This window comes from Malaya genurostris, chromosome 3, assembly GCF_030247185.1.
Source record: "Malaya genurostris strain Urasoe2022 chromosome 3, Malgen_1.1, whole genome shotgun sequence".
Taxonomy (NCBI): Eukaryota; Metazoa; Arthropoda; class Insecta; order Diptera; family Culicidae; genus Malaya; species Malaya genurostris.
In genome coordinates, this window is record NC_080572.1 from 277,984,401 (window position 1) to 278,005,156 (window position 20,756).

General features: G+C 39.3%; 1 protein-coding gene across 4 annotated transcripts in view; it reads left to right on the forward strand.

Moving 5' to 3' along the window:
• The first annotated feature begins 4,791 nt into the window (after nt 1-4,791).
• Nucleotides 4,792-20,756, forward strand: part of LOC131439558 (uncharacterized) — a 30,988-nt gene continuing 15,023 nt past the window's right edge. Inside the window, exons 1-2 of one of the 4 annotated variants that reach the window (XM_058610713.1) lie at nt 4,792-5,053; nt 13,855-18,834. In XM_058610713.1, the coding sequence (XP_058466696.1) occupies nt 13,920-18,834 (4,915 nt within the window). In that variant the 5' untranslated portion in view covers nt 4,792-5,053; nt 13,855-13,919. The other 3 variants (XM_058610711.1, XM_058610714.1, XM_058610712.1) reach the window with 3 other exon arrangements.

The window sequence follows — 20,756 nt, forward strand, 5'->3', positions numbered from 1 at the left end:
GATTTACCTGACTCGAGCGGAATGTAAAAAATGAGGAGTATGAGTTATGTCTTTTATAAAGCCAAGTTCAAAATTCAGGTCTTGACTTGAAACCGTTGTGTGAGAAGGAAGACATGGAAATGACCGACAACGAGCTGAGCGAGGCTAGTGCTCTGCGGTACCTGTATAACGTACGGTAAAATAACTTCTTTGTGGAATTCCACTAGTAATCCTCGAATAGTGGCCAACAAGGTGAAATACTGTTTCCACTTCTGCGCAATCAACCGACACAAAACAATTTTGACACCGGTATATTACACCGAATCCTACTGCCCAGAAAAGCTAGCAGTTGAAGTGTACGGATGAATCGCTGGAAGCAGATCATTGTCCTCGTTCGTTGGTTTCATCCTTAGTTTCGATTAAATTCCGAAAATCGAGTTCATTCAAATGCATTTCTGCTTAATTTGAACAAAGTTTAACACTAATAGAACTATTCCACCGCTTTCAAAACATGTTTATTTGTTTTGGGGTTCCTTGGTAACTAGTCCATAGCAACTTAAACAGTGTTGCTCGAGAAGATTATTTTTATCATTTACAAGGGGTCGCTAGATTTGTGGTAACTGGCGGTGAATCATTAGCGAACAGTTTTAATGCTGATTTTTCTTCGAAGTACCTGGTCGTGTCGTCGCTCCTACCCTCCCTAGATATGTCACTGGTTGGCGTATCATGGTTTCTGTATCTTGTTTACGTTTTTTTGTACGTTGGTAGCAGTTGATGATACCTGTCTCTGAAGAACTGGGGTTAATTGTGGCTTTTGTAGACGAAGAAATCAAATAGTCCTTGGGACGAGGTGTATTTTTGTGTTTTTTTTCAAAACGCTTACCATAATGATCGGTTTGTGACAGTATTTGACGAAATACAAAAAAAAGATATTTTAAATTTCTATTGAGAGTGCGAAAAGAAATTAAACTGTTCTGATTGACGTTTAGAAGTATAATAATTTTATTCAATGAAATCTTATTATCTATGCCTACCATGATAAGTGTTAGGTCACAGGTTACTGTTCTTTAACACTCCTCCTTAAGCTGTTGACTTCAAATCAACAATCCCATCGCCTTTCGATTATTTTCGAGCTTTATTCGTTGGAGTGGTTTGGTTTAACCATCTGCTACTTGCTCACTTGTTTGAACGTAAGAAAGGTTGACAATTCTTCGATCCAATGCATCCCGGATGAAGTGGTGACGGATGTCAATATGCTTCGTTCGTGGTGTGTATCCGCCGTTGCGAGCAATACATATTGTGTTTTGATTGTCGCATAGCAGTTCGATAGGGTCCTTTTCTATCAGTTGTGACATCAGTCCTTCCCGAATAAAAAATATTGTTGAAAAACAATATGATTTGCTGTTATAAAACCTGCCACAATTTTGCTTTGACCATTGAAAAATATTTTAATGTATTGTTATACACTATTCAATCAATTGTGAAAATGCTTTTTACAATAGAATGTATAGGTTGTTAAGTATTGTAACAATTCAAATCATGAAGTTTTCTCATACATGTTTTCTTGGAAAACAATAAAATGTACAGTTTGCATATTGTTTAAAACATCACGTGTACAATAAATTCAATTGTAGAATCGTAGGAACAATACATTGAATCGTTGGAAATGAAAAAAATCTTGTCAAGATACAATAAAATATATTGTAACCCATATATCTAATTGCGAATCAATTGTTTATGCTGTAAAATCAATGGTTTATTTTTTTACGGGTTGCCACCAGGAGATTCCGTAAGAGATGCTTCACTGTTTCTCAGTGCTTCGGTCCAGGATAATTGTTAAACCTACTCAGAAGGTTAACAGCAAACAGGATATCTGGTCTAGTGCTCTGTGAAAGATACATCAGGCATCCAACAGCTTCTTGATATGGGATGTTCTTCATCTTCTCAGTTTCCTCAGGTGTCTTTTGTGACATTTCCTTCGTTAGCTTCTTCGGCATTCATCGGTGTGGTAACAGCTTCCACATGTTGCATGTTGAAGTGACGTAAGATGGAATTGATGTAAGTTTCTTGATACAGCATAACAGAATTCTTCTTGCGAACAATCCGAATACCCAAACAGCTTGCAGCAGGTCTAAAATCTTTCATGCGAAATCTACTGCTTAGCTTGTTCTTGAAATTATTATTTCATTGGTCGTCGTTAGAGAATATCAGCACATCGTCAACATACACGGGAATACAAAGAATCTTCTCATCTTGGATCCAGTAGTACAGGCATGGATCGTATTCTGGAGCAATTAGTCCGAAACTCTTCAATGCAGTATTGAGCTTGATGTTCCAGACTCTGCTTGACTGTTTGAGTCCATTGCGAAGATTATTCTGCTTCTTGATTCGGTTAACTACGTCCACGTCAGGGAAGCACGAACAGCTCAGGAAGTTTGGTCAAAATTGAAGAAAGCTTTCGAGGACACGGGTCTAACCAGCGATGATAAGTGTTAAGTCACACTCGCAGAAAAAATCATTTTAAATTTTAATATATTACACTTTGAATTCAAAGATATTTTATTTTGAATCCGCACTTATTTTTATATTCCTTTGATTCAAATACATTTGATATTTACATCAAACAAATTATTATTAGAAATAAATAAAAGAAACATTAAATTCAAATATATTGTGCTTTGAATTCAAATATATTTCATTTCCACCTGAATTTTATTTCACTTGGAATCAAATAAAATTTTTATTTGATTCAAAGCAAATTAGTTTTTGTTCTGTTTGCGACTGTGTGTAGATTCAATGATGGATTTTTTTTAAATTCAATAAATTGTTATTTAAAAAGAATTTTTTGACTAGTTATTGTAAATAACATTTTTATTTATAATTGAATGCTTTTTGTGTGCTCAGTGAACTGTGAAACCGTTCTCTGGAATGAATGAAAATGTAATTTCGCTTTACATACATAATTCATAATCTACCTTTTATATGAAAGCACTCACTATAGTCACAGACTAACAGACAGGACACTCAAATTAGATTCTACAATCATTTTAACGGTCATTTCGAATATTCCTTTATTTGGGACAGTACTCACATGTGTCATGATGGCGCCACGACAGACATCCTGTCTGTCATCTAGACTGTGTTTATTTTTTTATTTACCAACAGAGTTGCCATTCATACAGCATACCTGTAAAGTAATGATTTGTATACGTCCATGCGAATTTCATGCAGGATACAGATTTAATACATATTGCCAAAACTATATACATAATTGTGCCTACTTTTCCTCCTCCAACGCAATACAAAATCGAACCCGTTTTGTTACAATATTTACTTGCTTCTGGTCTGCAGCCACCTAATTTCGGGTGAAAACTACTAATACAAAATACTGTAGATGAACAACGTTGAGTAAATAAATGGTTACCTTCCAACATCGCGAAAAAGTTAAATATATTATCAACGTAATCCAATAATTTATTGTGACGATTCATTTCCAAATATTTTGATGAGATCAGGCATCCCTACAAGCAGCTGATCGGTGTTGACAAACGAGGGGAAACCAACTAGTAAAAAAACTTACAAAACACAAGGGGTGTACAGATAGTAAATAGTTCGCGCAGTACAATATAGATGGAGCTAGTGCATCACGAAAAATTATTTTTATGAGAATTTACTCGTACTGTCATGTCTGTTAGTCTGTGCTATAGTATCGCACAATTCAAACGATTTCAATAGTGCAGATAGTTTAAATTCGTCAACTGCTTCGAAAGTTATTACTTCCGTACAATTTCCGTTTGAATGATGTAAAAAAATGAAATCTTAGCAAAAGTTGTGTTAATTATCACAAAATAAACTAGTACCATTGTTTGATTCAATGAAAATGGTTTAGAATCAAAAATATCTGGCATTTGATTCAATGACGAAACATTTCAATCAACACCCATACATTTGAAGCTAAGACTCAGTATATTTGCTTCAGTTTAATGCAAGAGTTGACATATTTTTTCATTTAAATCTATCCAACAACATTTTCGATTCAAATACACTTAATGTACTGTAAAAGGCATTTGAATCATATAAATTTTTTGATTTGTTTCAATAAAATTTTGAAATTTGAACCCATATCTCAATATATTTGAATCTAATATACATTGCTACTTTAAATTCGATCCAAAAACAGTTTTATTTGACTCAAATGTTATTTCAAAGATTATTTGATTCAGACAGTTGTTTGAAGTTGATTTAAAGACTCAATATATTAGAATCTAATGTGTTCTATTTCTCTGTGTGCAGGCAGACCCTGTCAGCTTGGAGCGAATGAGATTCGATTCACCTGAGGGCGACATGCTCGCAAAAAAGGATGTTGCCAATGATTTGTTTGGGAAATGTGAGAGCTGGATATCTTGTTAATATGATGTCTTTGGTGCAGGTTATACTGTTCTTCAACAATTTCGATTCGTTATGAAACGGAATTCGGAAAACAATACTCACTGATAATAGTAAATGGTAATGTATATAATTTATATTATATTAGTCATAAGCTGTGTACAATTTCCGTTCGAAGTTTGTCTAGCTGAGTTTTTCGCAAGGTGTTTCGCCGTTGTTTTCTTGAACGAACGCAAGAAATTATTCAACTGGAGACCGATTTTCTCCGTGTGTCCGATAGGTGTATCGCGTTCGAGTTAAATTAAATACATCAAAGCTAGAGATGTGTTGCGGAGCATGTAAGGCGATGTTATTTAACAAATGTCACATGAAAAAAAAAATGTTTTGATTTTAACACAACCCTTGTGTTGGTGCCGTCGAGTTATATCCAGTCGAAAGAGTGCTCCGTTTGGCAAAAGAAGACGGTTCGAGACGAGAAAACTAGAAAGAGAAGCAGCAGAGTGAAGAAACGCCGTTCGCTTTAATGGCTGCCTGTGAAGTCTTGTTTGAACTGGCGTGAAAAATTGGAATAATTCGTGTAGGATCAAAAATTAAACAGTGTAAAACGTGCGGATTAGTATATTTGTAAAGTGTGTAATAGTTTACGACTGTTCTTTGACTCGGAAACGGATCCTTAGGAGGTAAAAAGGTTGAATGAAGTTGTAGATTTTTTTTGTTCTCCATTCACGGTCGAATGGATTTTGTTCTGACTTAATGTGATGAATGGTAGTGAAAATTCATCCGTGTGCAGAATAGATCAAGAATATGTGAATGGGCCATTGTTTGAGGTCTGTAGATTTCTGAAGACACTTCGTGGATGCTGTTATCAGCACTTCTGTTTTATGGATAGATGTCAAAATGGAGCCTGGAATGTTGATGAGTCTGCTGTGCGGCTGCCACTGCTGATGGGGAGTTGGCTCAAGCTTTGTGGGTCCATCCACTGGTAAAGTGTATAGTGCTGTGGAGTGGAGCGAGTTCCCCGGGACACACACATCGAGCAGCCAAGCTCAGGCAGTAAGACAGCAAGCGAAACCAGTGCCAAAAGGGCTCACGTCTGGTACTGTGTTGAGTGTGTGATGTATTTATGTGTTCACTATTCTGAGTTTAATTTTTTGAAAAAAAAAAATAGCAAATCAATATTCACTTTGTCGCTGCTGGTTGTTGAATATTTAATGAAATTCGCTCATTTTGAATGAGTTCGGATAGATGAACGATGAACGGAACGGTGAGCAGGATGATATTTTCTCTTGGAACCGAAGGTATGTTGATGATACATTTCAGAATAGTTATCCCAACATATTAGAAAGCAGAGCAATTGCATTGTCGGAACATCCAGATAACGGAGAAAATTGCATTACTTATGTGGTTGTGGTGAATTACGTTCCACCTTTATTTGTTTACTGCCATTCCATTTTTACTCGCCGCATTGGTAGTAGTGCAACTAAAACTTTGCGCAGAGGATTAAAAATGATTCTGCCTCTAGTATTGCTAGTTCGATACCGGGTAAGCAAATGCAGCAAATTTAAACAAATACCCAACTAGGGTAGTCACATTTGATCTGTGGCTGCATAGCCGCCCTTGGCTCGAAGTAAAGAATGACATGAATAATAAGATACTTATTTGGAATCATGAAATACGAATGCATCACTAGAAACAACTTGAATAAATTTGACTGATTTCCGGTTTGGAGTACACGAGTACATTCCCGGTACTTCCGGAACCACGAATGATAATCCGATATGCTCAAAATTCACGTATTTGCTCATCAACTAACAATACCTGCCTGATTGAAGAATTACACGGGTATTTAAATGTACTTGGCTTGTTTTTTGTGTTATTTGTGAAAATTGGATGAGCGGTCTCTCAGAAAATCGAGTGCACTTTTTTAGTTCAATTTTCATATTTCACCCCGTTACTCCGGAACTGGAAGTCGGATCTAGATAACATTCAATAGCAACCTATGGGACTATAAGGCCTTTAATTTGAATCATGAAAGTTGAAGAAAATCGGTTAAACGGTCTTTGAGAAAATCGTGTGCAATTTTCAATATTTTTGTGCACATTTTACCCCGTTACTCCCGAACAGGAAGGCCGATCCAGCTTATATTCAATAGTAAGCTATGGGACCAAGATACCTTTCAATTGAATCTAATTTTGTGCAAATCGCTCCACCCATCTCTGAGAAAATCGAGTGCACATTTTTGTTACATAAACAAGGCAATTCCGACAAATCTGTGTATAATTTTCTGTACGACCTAAGTGTAAATGATTTATTATCCTTGTTTATTTTCTCCGTAGATTTTTACCGTACTCTTAGGAATCCTTTTCTCTAACTATTTCAAAGGATGATAACTTAAACTATACTTTAATCTACACTGAATTATTAATAATAATTGTAATAATTGAAAGAGAAAATAAACGAAGAGAATCTGTCATTTGCACTTAGGTCATATAAAATGTTGTTCCAATCTTGAACTTGATCGTGCGAAGGAAACGGCCCTGTTGAGTTAAGACGAAACAATTTTACTGTGAAGCAAATGGAATAGTACGAAAGCCACGGTAAAAACTTCCTCGAATGGTTGAACCTGCTGCCTACGTACAGACTCCACTAAGTAGTGAGTATGGAATAGAAGCATGGTAAAACTCGTTCTAGAACTATCTGAACGAGAGGATCAACGAGGATGAATAATTTCTGAACTTGGTGCACAAATCAATTAATTATTACGACGAACGTTAAAAACCTTCAAAACTGAAGAGCTATCTTCAGATTTACAAGAAGGAATTTTCGGACTAGTGACTACGAGGACACTCTTCCAAGGAATGCTTAGTTTTATTCAGTTTTCTTAGGTTCTTGTACAGATTTCCAGAACACATGTCTAATAACAAATTCTACATCTCGCATAGTATAAAATGAGAAGGAACGAAATGAACTTTTATTGCACCTCTTGCTGATATGTTCTACTAACAAACATTACCGCGCCGAAATGGTTGGCCTATTTGATCGCTTCCTTTTCTATTATTTATTTAGGTTATCTTGGTTTAGTTGAGGTAAAATTCTTCTGATTTCTTACAATAATTTCGGACCCGAATGACCAGTCGGTTAAAAGGTGCTTATAAAAAAATACATTTGAATATTGTTAACGTTTCGTCTTGGACTCATCAGTGCTTAGCAATTCAAATTGAACTGCTTAATTCAAAACTCGGCAGCTCAATTTGAACCGCTAAGCAGACGTAAGATTTCTGCTATTTGGAACACACTTTTTGTGTGACACCGAAGTGCCATGTCTAAACTGACGAAAATGGATTTTCGACTTTACCTGGCCGATTCAGGTTTGGTTATTCAGTAACGTAAACAATATTTAAAACGGTTATGTTCCTTAAGCACAAAATTAGGCTACCCCCGAGTAATAATAAAAATCATTTGATTTTCAAAATAACTGCTCAGTTCACGAAAATGAATGATGACAAACATTCTGTATATGAAATTGCCAAACGCTATTGACTTGAGTGTGTTATGATGATTGCATACCAATTTCTGTAAAAATAATAGTATTCTTTATCAATGAGAATCATCGGAATTTGGTTTAAAATATGCATTCTTACAAATTTTCAAATTATTTTGATCAAATTGATGAACCTGAGAAATCTAGTTGTTTTTTAAAAATATTTTTCATTACGGTATTGAGGGTAACAGTGTGTTGAATAAAAAAAGGGTTTATAAAACGCAACGACTTATTTAATCTGAATAACTGGAAACATGAATATATAAATATTTCAAGAAAACGACATTCGCAATGTAGAAAGGCTATGTAATTGATATGTTCGAGTAACCATTTTTTCAAATCCGAACCCCGACCCGTACCCGATCGAAAATAAAACTTTTAACCATATCCGACCCGAATCCGAGATTAATTTTGCTTCCAAACCCGAGCCCGACCCGTACTCGATAAAAAATAAAAATGTTTACCCGTACCCAACTCTAACCCGAAAAAGTATGTAACGATTTCGTGCGTTTAATTTTCTGGGTACCGATTTTCATTAAACTAGATTCAAATGAAAAGTAAAAATCCCATAGAAAATTCCTGAATTTCATCGCCGATCCGATTCCTGGTTCTGGCATTACAGGGTGATTAGTGTAAAAATGACTGTCAGTTTACGGCTAAACCTATCCATTCCGGCTGTACCAGTTCCCGGCTTTCGGTTCCGGTGATGAACTCAAAAATGGAACGAACTTACTTGTCTCAGTGATGACTTAGAATCAAATGAATGGTCTTATGATTCTATACACAACTCCTGAATTTCATCCGGATCTGACTTCTTCCTGTGACTGAATTATAAGACGATGAGTGTTCAAAATTTCAATCCGTCTTATAATGTGCACCGGTACGTACAAGCGCTAGTACGGAAGAAGAAAACACAACAACACCAGCACGCTGTGTGCGGTGTTCGTTTTCATACACGAGGTAAAGAAAACGAAAACCCACACAGAAGCCCGGTTTTGAAAACACAAGCGAGTCAATCGGCACCGAGCATACATGAGCACGAGTTTTCAACCGTTTTGAAGAAATCAGAATCACGGTGCAGGTATGAATGTCAGTTGTGACTTTTGTTGAACACTGTGCTGAGATAGAGACAAATATAATAGACAAAGAAAGAAAGAATTTCAATGAATTCAAGTATATCTTGCCATATCAGCAATATGGCATGGTGCAGTGATGTTAATGAAAGTTGTAAATAATACTTACATATAAGCTGTTACCATGTTTCATCCAGTTGATTAAAAAATAATATCCTGATATACAAAAGTATCAGAAGCAGAGCTTAAAATTGTCACGCATTCTCAATGAAAGAAACCATTTCAACAGTCTCATTTTCAATCACTAATAGTACTGTTGTTGTACCGTTTAATTCTACTATGTCACGTCATTACACTCTCACAAAGTCACTATTTTCACGAAAGTGTATCAAACGTTATAATACAGATACGTATTTCGGAATTTTATTTACATCCTTCTTCAGTGTATCGATTTTCAATGCCTCATTCGTAAATGCCTCATTCGTAAATGATCGACACCAGAACAAACGAAGAGAAACGAAGTATTTTCGTATCTCATCGAAAAAAATGAGGGAGTATAATTGCCAACGTCACTCTTTCCTTTATGACAAAACGAAACCAAACTAACGTCTGCAGGAAGCATCAACCGAATTTCAATTCTCATTCTTTCATCGATGTATTGAAAATCTGTGACGCTTGGCTATAAGAAGTGACTAAAATATGACATATCGAGGTATTTACCTCCCAGAACCTCTTTGGAAACCAAAACTACTACAAATTCGAGCACAGGTAAAAGTCATTGTGAAACCTTTTTCTGTCATTTTCGATTCTCAAAGCTTTGGTCGAATGCCGACACTGCATACTATGGGATTTTCACTGAAAACCGCAAATGACTGAAAGAGCAAATGGTGAATTCCTTTAAACTAGTCAGTAATTTTTTTATCGATCGTACTTTATTACCCTCCTTTGAATGAGATTGATTTTCATTCGGATCCGACTTCCGGAGTGATGAAAGTTGAAAATGTCTAATCTTCATGTATTTGTCGACACAAAAAAAACTAAATCTTCAAAACAGATTTTACAACGATTTTAATTTGTAGGCCTGGTCATTTGATGGCTATAAAAACTTACTGCGACTGCGATGTCTCCGGATTCTAATTCCAATAAGGAGTGTATCGATAAGTAGTTAGTAACATTCAAACAGTTATTACTCTGAAATGGCTTAATTTTTTGCAGCGTGTTTTGCGGTGACATGTTTATTTACATGCCAATAACAGCTGCGCAATCGATTGGTTTCGGTACGGTTTATCGTTTCAATATTGAGTCAAATTGATCCGGAAACGCGGAAGAAAATTCTGCACACTTGGTGCTCAGAAAGTGGTGTCACGTACAACGAAATTGCAAAACGGTTGAAAGTGCACCACACCAGTGTCAAAAATGTTATCGAGAAGTTCAGTAAGACCCTTTCCATGAAGGATTTACCCCGATCCGGTAGGAAAACGGGTCCCAGCCAGGGAACGGGTATAGTGTGATGGGTAAGTCGATGCCTTTCACGCAGCCCGCCTGGGTTCGATTCCCAACCCCGCACATAGGGTCAGAAAGTTTTTCTGGCCCGAAGCGGCGAATGACCTTAAGGTTAAAACCTCAAAGTGGTAGTGTACAATTCGTGAAAAAGGACATCAACCCACCGAACTGTCCAGATCTTCGGCCAGTTGAAAGGTATTGGGCAATTGTCAAGCGGCACTTTCGGAAGGAAGGTACAGTGTCCCAAAACATGCAGGAGTTAAAAAAAACTGGACAGCTGCCACCAGGAAAGTCACAAAAGTAACTGTGCAGAATCTAATGAAGAATGTAAAGTTTAAAGTACGAGCGTTTTACAGAAACTAGGATTTTCTTCAATATAATCAGTAAAATGCATAAAAATGTAATTTTTCTACAATATATCGAAAACTGATGTCAAAATATGTTTTTTTTGCTTTTTTAATGAATAATCAATGTTGCTAACTACTTTTCGATACACTCTTTATCTTCCAAAATTGATGTCAGAGCTGCTCATTATTTCACCAAGATGCAAACCATGTACAAGTTTTCTGATTGAGTTTTCTTTTATTGCGTTTGTGAACTTCGAATTTCCCAAGCGACAGATTCCTTTGCGGTAACCTATTTGCTACAAAAGATACCAGTATCTTCTATTGTTGCAAGTGAACCAGAGAATTTGACACTTGGACAGGGAATGTGCTGCACCCGGTGGTCATCAGTCAATCATTTGGTCTTGCGTCTGTATGGTATCGGTATTTTGTCGTCCTACCAACGGCTTTTGTGGTTTTAATGTCTTCGTTAGTGAAAGTTCGTAGAATTTCGTATTGTATCCGCTTCGGTCACCTCCCTACTTTCTTACATATTATTCTATGTCTGAAGTGCTACAATAGATTATTATTTTAATTATCTAGAAGAGATATCGAAATGTTTGGTCTACTAACACCAACTTTTCTGATGTGCTCTGATGGTTCTATCTTTGTCGATGTTGCTCATGAGAATGCACTCAATCTACAACCTTAAATGTGGAAATAAATGTTTTTTTTTGCATTCGCATAGTAGAGTACGAATAGTGATTCGAGAGTGAGTAGAACATTAGCATGGAATTGAGTGAAAGTAACGAATGTCTGAGAAAGCACCAAGCATTCTACAGAAGAGCTTATAAAAATCATTTTCATTGACTTAAAATAAACGAAAATGACGAGAAATTGATGTCACTCTCAGCTTCGCTTGCAAACTATGAGAACGAAATCTATGTCCAGTCAATGACATAAGCGGAACAGTAGTTTCAAAGTTGTGTTCTTTTTTTTCATTTGCCCTTTTAGTCATTTGTTGTTTTCAGTGAATATGCAGTGTCGGTATTCAACCGAAGCTATGGGAATCGAAAATGACAGAGAAAGGTTTCACGATGACTTTTACATGTTGGTGCTCGAATTTGTATTACTTTTGGTTTCCAAAGAGGTTCTGGGATGTAATTACCTCTATTTGTCATATTTTAGTCACTCTTTATAGCTTTATAGCTAGCGTAACAGATTTTCAATACATCGATGAAAGAATGAGAATTGAAATTCTGTTAATGCTCCCTGCAGACGTTAGTTTGGTTTCGTCTTGTCATAGAGGAAAGAGTGACGTTGGCAATTATACTCTCTCATTTTTTCGATGAAAAACGAAAATTCTTCGTCTCTCTTCGTTTGTTCTGGTGTCGGTCATTTACAAATGAGACAGTAAAACATTGAAAATGAGACTGTTGGATTGGATTCTTTCATTGAGAATGCATGACAATTTTAAGCTCTGTTCTACAGTGCTATCTGAAGAGAGAACTACATTTAACATGCAACCAAACTACCAGGTGAGCAAATTTTAGACGATGTTGTCCACGTCGCTTGCGGCTCCCAAAGGTAGCAAAGTAGACACGATTCGATCATCATATGGCCAAATTACAGCAAAAGAGATAAGATTTGATAATTAGATCCTGGGACCGTGACAGCACCATTCAATCTGTCTCCCAGGGATAATGCATGATTTTTTGAAGAAATAATGCAAAATCCGTGCTTTTTTAAAGGTCATCCGAAAGTCCGTAGAAAAGGTGGGAATCCGTAGGGCTGGCATCCTCTTTGATACTCGTTAATGCAAATCATTTCAGAAAACTTCAATTTTGAATTATTGGTGTTTATATCACACAACTGAAAAATTTATCATGAATTCATTTTTTTCGTGTTGCCAAAAAGCAACAGTATGCATTTAGAGGGGTAATAAAGATTATTTGAACAATGGCACTTGCATAGTATTTCTGGATCTCGTCGAACAAGCTTCATCGTAATCCGATCCAGGGCTAATATTGTTGTATCGATTTAATGCGACGCGAAATATCTGTTCATTTCCATTTGCCTAGAGATTGGCGTTCATTGTTGGTTTCTCAAGCATCATATGATTAGTTCCGGTAACCGATGACAGATAATTTCCATCATAGTGCTTCTTTCGAGAGAGGATATTAACATGAATTTAACGGAAATAGCATTTATTTAATTGTCTCTTTGTTTGTTTAAATTGAATAGCAAAAATGGTCTCTTTTAGAATTAAAGCGTTTTTGATACTGGAATAATTGTTGCAATTTTGTTTGTACCACAAATCGAGAGTTTGAAAATAAGAGATTTTATTCGTGATGAAGCTTACTTCTTACTCAAAAAGTGCAACATTTTTTTATTGGTTTCACGCTGGAAGATTGCTAATACAATTTCTGGAAAGATGGCACCGTGGAGCATTTTGTTTCTTCTTCGTCGTCACATACCGACGCCGTTCAACTTGCTGTTCTCAAACTTTGTACCGTATGAAATATGCATAATCTTATCATCGTCATCATAGTCATCTCCCGTCGTATGATATTTGCCATCGCCAGGATTGGAGCTTGAAGCCAGTGCAAACCGAGTGCGATTCGTTGTGACTGTCGTTTTCCGTCACCAGCCTTCCACCCGATTTTGCCATCATCCAGGAGGTTTTTGCAGGAGATCCTGCTTGATGAATTATTATAATTATAATACAACCTCCTCCCCCGGTAAATGCATCTGTTGTCCTTCCAATGCAGTTAAACATTAGAGAAAGGCACATTTGGTATTCGGCAGTCGAACCGAAATGTGAGAATGCGCATGGATGAAATATTTCACATATGTATAGTTGCAAGAACGGAGCAGAAGCACGTCACACAGCACATCTCACCACTTGTACATAAGGAGAGCAAAGTAAACCAATTCAGTTGGATTTGATTGCAGGCTACTCATTCCGTGCACAGAGGTGAAGTGTGGGTGGGATGTTGCTCAAAACTGAATGATATTTTAAATGATGTTCTGTTATTCTCTGTTTCAGATTTGTGATTGTAAAATGGTTAAAATGAGTTTCTGTGAGAAATAATCGATAGCGACAATCCCAGCATGGAAAACGCCAGTGGTAACCCGCCTCTAGGTCCGAGTGGGGATGGCAAACCGGATGGTAGCGGTGAGGTAGGGCCTCCGGTTGGAATGCCTCCAATGCATCCGGGAGCTCCACCCGGAGGTCACTATCAACACTACGGCTATGGAGCCCCATCGTCGATGATGGACCATCATGCCAAGGACCCGTATTATCACCATGCTGCCGCAGCAGCCGCTGCATCCCGTCACTATGATCCATACTCCATGCATGCCCCGTACCATTCATACCAGCATTCGTACCACCATCAAGCTCCTTACGGAGGACACACGTACCACCATCAAACGGCAGCCACTGGATATCCTTCGGTAAGCCACCACTCACTGATACCGCCGGTTGGTGTTCCGCCAACTTCCGGATATCCAGTTTATCCCAGCAGCAATCAAAGCCCGGTTCCCGTTCCCCCGCAACCAACGTCGATTCCCGGTCCGTCCGGATTTCAGAAGTCGCCAGAAAAACCATCATCTGTTGAACCAAAATCTTCGTTTCGTGATGATAAAAATATGTTAATCGGCCCTAGCTCTGGAGGTCAAGACACGACTGATGGTATCCCAGGGATACCTCCAAAACGAAAAATCGAGATTCTGGATAATGTTCTGATAAAAAAATCCAAACAGGAACTGGAAGCTGAGAAGCAAGATAATTGTGTTCCTCCGGCAGTTGAAACACTTGAACCCGTCGTTCCCACCACTCCGCCTAATAACCACGGATGCGGTATCGAATCCAGTAAATCATCCTTCCAGATATCTAATTTGCTTGATGATAAACCAACGAAAGCAGATACTCAACACACACCACCACCACCACAACCACCAGCACAATCGCCACCAACAAAAAGACAACCTTCTCCGCAAATTGTAGAACAACATGAACAGCAGCCTCTGGTAGAGCAGAAACCATCCGAGCTGGAGGAAAAGTCGTCTTTGCCTGTGCCAGAAACTACGGGGACTCCACGAGATTTGTCACTACCATCAACGCCACCATCAAAACCATCAACACCGCCGGCGCCTCCGCCACCGCCTCCACCATCACTTCCAACTACTCCTCCTCCTCCTTCTCATTCTACTCCCGCATCAACACAGCAGACCACGGAAGAGGAGCACCCGCCGAACGAAAAAAATAATGAACTTCAAAATGATCCTGCGGAAGAACAACAACCTTCAAAGGAGGAACAATCGCAAGAACAGCAAGAACCACCACCACCGACCTCATCGGCGCAGCAGATGGATTTTGACATTTCCGAAAAATTGAAAGAAATGGGCGAAATCAGTGTCAAACCGGTATCGAAGACCGATGCCAGTACCAGCCGGGTGAAGGAGCTCGAATGCACCGAAGAAATTTCGCTGGAAATCACCAAAAAAGATGCTGCAATGCGAAAGGTGAGTAATCTGCGAAAGAACATCAAAGAAGTGATGGACGACAACCAGCTGGACGCGTCGACTTTGGCCGCACAGCGTCAAGAATTGGAACGATTGGCACGGGTCCAGGAACAGCAGAGAATCATTCGAGAGGTACAGCGCCAGCTAGCGCTGGAAAGGCAAACAAACAAAACGGAACAAAAGGTGATGCAGTTCCTGCAGGGACATGCTTCCATTTTGAAAACTCAACAACCCGGCACTTCTACACCGGTGAAGGTTGGTTACGTGAAAAATCCATTCGAAACCCGAGGAAGACCACCGAAAGCACGACCCCTTCAAACCAATCTAACCCCGTCTGTCAGCATTGCTCCGGTCAAATCGGCCGGATCGTCTTCATTGGCAGCGCAGATTCCTTCGATTCCAGTGCGGACCTTCGATGACATGGTTGACAGTGAAGAAGACTTTGACGATGAAGATGACGAAGAGGAGGACAGTGAAGCGGAGATCATTCCGGCTCCGGAAAAGAAGGAAGTGGTGACAATTGATAGCTCGTCGGATGACGATTGCATCGTGCTGTCCGATGACGAAGAGGAACCGGAGGACGATTCCGATGATGATCCACAGAACAGTGGTTTACATGTTAATGATTCGTACAATGTCCCGGACGAACAGGGACGAGTTGTGATTAATGTTGGTCACAGCGAGGGCGAGGAGGACATATTCCTGGCGCCGCAGATTGCACGCATCATCAAACCTCATCAGATCGGGGGTGTGCGGTTTTTGTTTGACAACATTATAGAATCGATTGAGCGATACGACACTTCTACCGGATTCGGTTGCATACTGGCCCATTCTATGGGGCTTGGCAAAACACTGCAGCTGGTTTGCTTCTGTGATATATTTTTAAGACACACCAGTTCCAAAACGGTGCTGATTATTATGCCCATCAATACGCTGCAGAATTGGTTGAACGAGTTTAACACATGGCTTCCGGAGGATCCCGAAAATAGTCCTCTGAAAAATCACGGTGATGTACGGTCGCGTAATTTCAAGATATTCATCCTGAACGACAGTCATAAAACGTTGAAATCAAGAGCGAAGGTTGTGCTGGAATGGGCAAAGAGTGGTGGTGTTTTGCTGATTGGCTATGAAATGTACCGGCTGCTTAGTCAGAAGAAGATGACCAAAAAGAAGAAGAAGAAAAAGGGAGAGTCAGCTGTAGTGGACGAAGAGAAAGAATCTACCGAAGAGCAGAAGAATATGTTTGATGAAATTCACGAAGCATTGGTAAAGCCAGGTCCGGATTTGGTAGTTTGTGATGAGGGGCATCGTATTAAGAATTCTCACGCTAGCATTTCGGTCGCTTTGAAACAGATCAAGTCCAAGCGAAGAATCGTCTTGACAGGATATCCGTTGCAAAACAATTTGCTTGAATATTGGTGTATGGTGGATTTCGTTCGTCCGAATTATCTTGGCACCAAGACAGAGTTCAGTAATATGTTCGAACGTCCGATTCAAAATGGACAGTGCATTGATTCCACCCCACAGGACATTAAGCTAATGCGCTACCGGGCTCATGTGTTGCACTCACTGTTGCTTGGTTTTGTCCAGAGGAGATCACATTCGGTGCTACAGACCAGTCTCCCTCAGAAAGAAGAATACGTTCTGCTAATCAGGATGACCGAGTTTCAACGAAAACTGTATACCGTTTTCATGAATGAAGTCGTCCGAACTAAAGCTGTTCCAAATCCGCTTAAAGCCTTTGCAGTGTGTTGCAAGATTTGGAACCATCCCGATGTGTTGTATAACTTTTTGAAGCAAAGTGAACGTGATTTGGATTTGGAAATAGAGGAAGCAGAACCGGTGGCACCGGCCGTCAAACCTCCACCTGAACCCGTAAAGCCACCTGCTCCTCCTCCTCCTCCTCCGCCACCACCACCACCATCGACTGAGAAGAAAAAGGAAGAGAAAGAAAAGAAAAAACCAGGCAAAAAGCCATCGACTCCTAAACCCCCGAAACCGTTGGCACTGAAGAAAGATGGAACTCCTCGCAAGCCAAGAACTACCAAGAAGGAACTAGCTATGAAAAATCAAGCTATAGGAAAAGATGGCAGAATGGTTCCCGCTGCAACAGTGAGTCCTAGTACGCTACATAAAGATCCACCGGCAGCAGAAGCTACGGACCCAGCTGAAAACCTTCCTACGATAAAGACTGAAACTGATCCAAATGCTATCAAACAGGAATATCCCAGTTATACCCAGCAGCAAGTCCCACAGCAGCAGCCACCGCCGCAACAGCCAGGAATGTATCCCGGTTATCAGAATCAAGGTTATCAAAATCAGGCTCCCGTCAGTGCACCGCCGGCACCTTACAACTACAATCAAGGTGGAATGAATCAAGATCCTAACAACTATAACTATGGAAATCAGTACTCATCGAACGATCCGTATCAGAATTACGGTAACAATTACTATGGTCGGAACGATTACAACTATAATCAGGGCTACAATTACGGCTACGATCAGAACTATCAGAATAATTATGCATCGAATAGCTATCAAAACTCCAACTATTGGGGTAACAATAACTACTACCAGCAGCCACAACAACAGAATAACTCATATAATGGGAACTACTATAACAACACGAATCAATACGGTTACTCCGAACAGCAGCAGCAGCCCCAGCAGCCGGTCCAGGACCAACAGCAGTACAATCAGTACGGTACGCAACAGGCTCCACCAGAACAAAAATGGGATCCATCGAATCCCACCGTTGATCCTATGTATCAACAACATCCGCAACCGCCGGTGGGTCCTCCGTTAGACGCAGCTGTTACTCAGCAGGAAGCTAATGCTCAATTTGCCGATCAACCATCACTTGAAGATCTCAAAGAACCGGTTAAATCGCTGGACGTAAAGGAAGAAAAACCCACGGAAATTGTCGATATGGATACAAAGGTTATCTGCAAGGTAGAAGACATAAAAGAAGAAATTAAGACCGAAATGAAAACTGAAATTAAAACAGAGCTGGAGGTCTCAGCTGATGGAACAAAAACAAAAGAAGAGATCAAATCAGAAGTCTGCATAAAAGTTGAACCCACTGTGACAGCAGAAGCATTGGACAAAGAGCCAGTGACAGACAAAGTAGCTGGCGAACCGAAAGCCGAGACAGATGGAACTAAGCTGAAGGATGAACTGCTGAAAGTTGAAGATGATTTTAAAGCAAAGGAAACGAAAGATGGTGGAAAAGATGGCGGCAAAGCTAACGGTAAAGACAAGGACGAAATACCGTACGAGTGGGCTTTCGAGTTGATGAAAACCTACTCGCCGGATTTGATGGAGAGCTCACCGAAGATGCAGATATTTTTCCACATTCTGGTTGACAGTATCAAACTGGGCGATCGGATGTTAGTGTTCAGCCAAAGCTTGCTGACGCTAAACCTGATCGAGCGGTTCCTGCAGAAGCACAAAATACCCGGCACGGAAAATCACTGGGCGAAAAATACCAACTACTACCGTAAGTATTAGTTTTAGTAATATTCTTAGCGCATATGATTGGTTTCAGTTTTTGATATAAACTGTTATGTACTGATGAGTCGAAAACGAAATATTATTAAACAACCGTACAGTTTACCAATACAATTGTCAACATTTTGAGGGTATTAGAGTAAAATTTCTGCTTTTTCGAATTCGAGGTAACCTGATCTCGGTGTTGGATTGCTGGATGAACGTGATCAGCACCTTTTATCAACAAGTAATATACATGGAACACAAAAAACTGCTGCCCAAATATACATAACAAATACTACGTCAACTGTTCGAACAACCCCAAAGGGGTGTCCCTTGTAGTTTTCTACAACGATAAACCAATCAAGAAGAAAGATAGTCAGGGTTTGGAATGTTTATTCACCGGTTTCCATTGCATTGTGAGCGAAGAATTCCACCGCTCACATAGAGGATATCTTGCCAGCCAAAAAGAATCACACAATCAAAACGCTAGTGGAAGCAATTATATTCCACATATACACAGATGGTATAGTGTGCTCAGTCTCATGAAGCACAGAAGCCGTGAATCAAACTTTCTCTCTGGTGGTCTGAACGTCGTTTCTCTCACAAAATAATTTGTGGCAAGCAACTATCTTCACGAGGATGGATAGTGCTGAATATTAAATATTCAGTTTTCGTCAATATATTGATGGCTGACTCTTAACTGTTGAATATGTCTGCGAACTCCGATCGCTAACTGCTGTTAATGATGAATTTATTCCATGCAAACTGTTGCACATCACTTGTTTGATTCGGGTCAAATTAATAGAGGGTAAGAATTCTTAGTTATACCAAAGACATCATATTAACAAGATATACAGCTCTCACATTTCCCGAACAAATAATTGGCAACATCCTTTTTTGCGAGCATGTCGCCCTCAGGTGAGTCCGCATCGAGTCTCATACATAGAAGTAGGGGAGAGAAATGTCAAATTCGTGTGCGCCAAAATAGCAGCACTGCGCACCCATACAATTGACATGATATGTTGAATGTAATGCCGTGCGATGGCGTTGCTGAACTGAAGATTGATTTCGCTCCAAGCTGACAGGGTCTGGTTATACATTAATATTATGAACAGAAATAGCAGGAGCACAGAATTAGCGATGGTGATCTGGCGATCTCAAAAAATACTGTGAACGAACAACCTCTTCGTCTGCTGCCTGCTAGCATAAATCAAGTAAACCTGGATTTCCCACTGTACGGAGATACTGATAGCGCTTCTAGTGGGAAACGGGTGTACTTCTTTCCATTAGCTACTGTGATTGTGTTAAATGCACAGGTAACCGTCCCATTTTTCACAAGACGGCGTTTTTGGTGTCACGAGTTGCTCAACTACATTACTATTACACTGAGGAATTTATATATATTTTATTTATGCTGCTAGAAAGAAACTAACTCCTGCTCGCCTGTTACTTCTAGAAATCAAATTTCTGCTAAATAGCGTTCAATTCTGTTTAATCGAAATAGTGCATGAGAGTAAATCAACCAGCTGGATAAAAAAATAAGTCTTGTAATCAATAGCCAGGATGGAATATTTCTATGCAGGTACAAAGTTGCCTGCGCATTTAACACAACCACAGTAGCTAATGGAAAAAAGTACACCCGTTTCTCACTTGAAGCGCTGTCGGTGTCACCGTACAATGGGAAATCTAAGTTTATTTGATTTATGGTATTACTATGACATGTTGAAAGCTGTATAAACGAATGTGAAACGCGTTCGGATCTCGGAGAAACATTCGACAGTTAAGAGCCAGTTATCAGTCTGTTGGCATAAACTGGATAGATCGTAGATTCTCACGCCTTCCTTTTGGACGAGGTCTGAAAATTATCTCCGAAATATTTCGTCAAAAAAATAACTGCGTAGTGCCAAGCAAAAAAGTAAAACATAAATG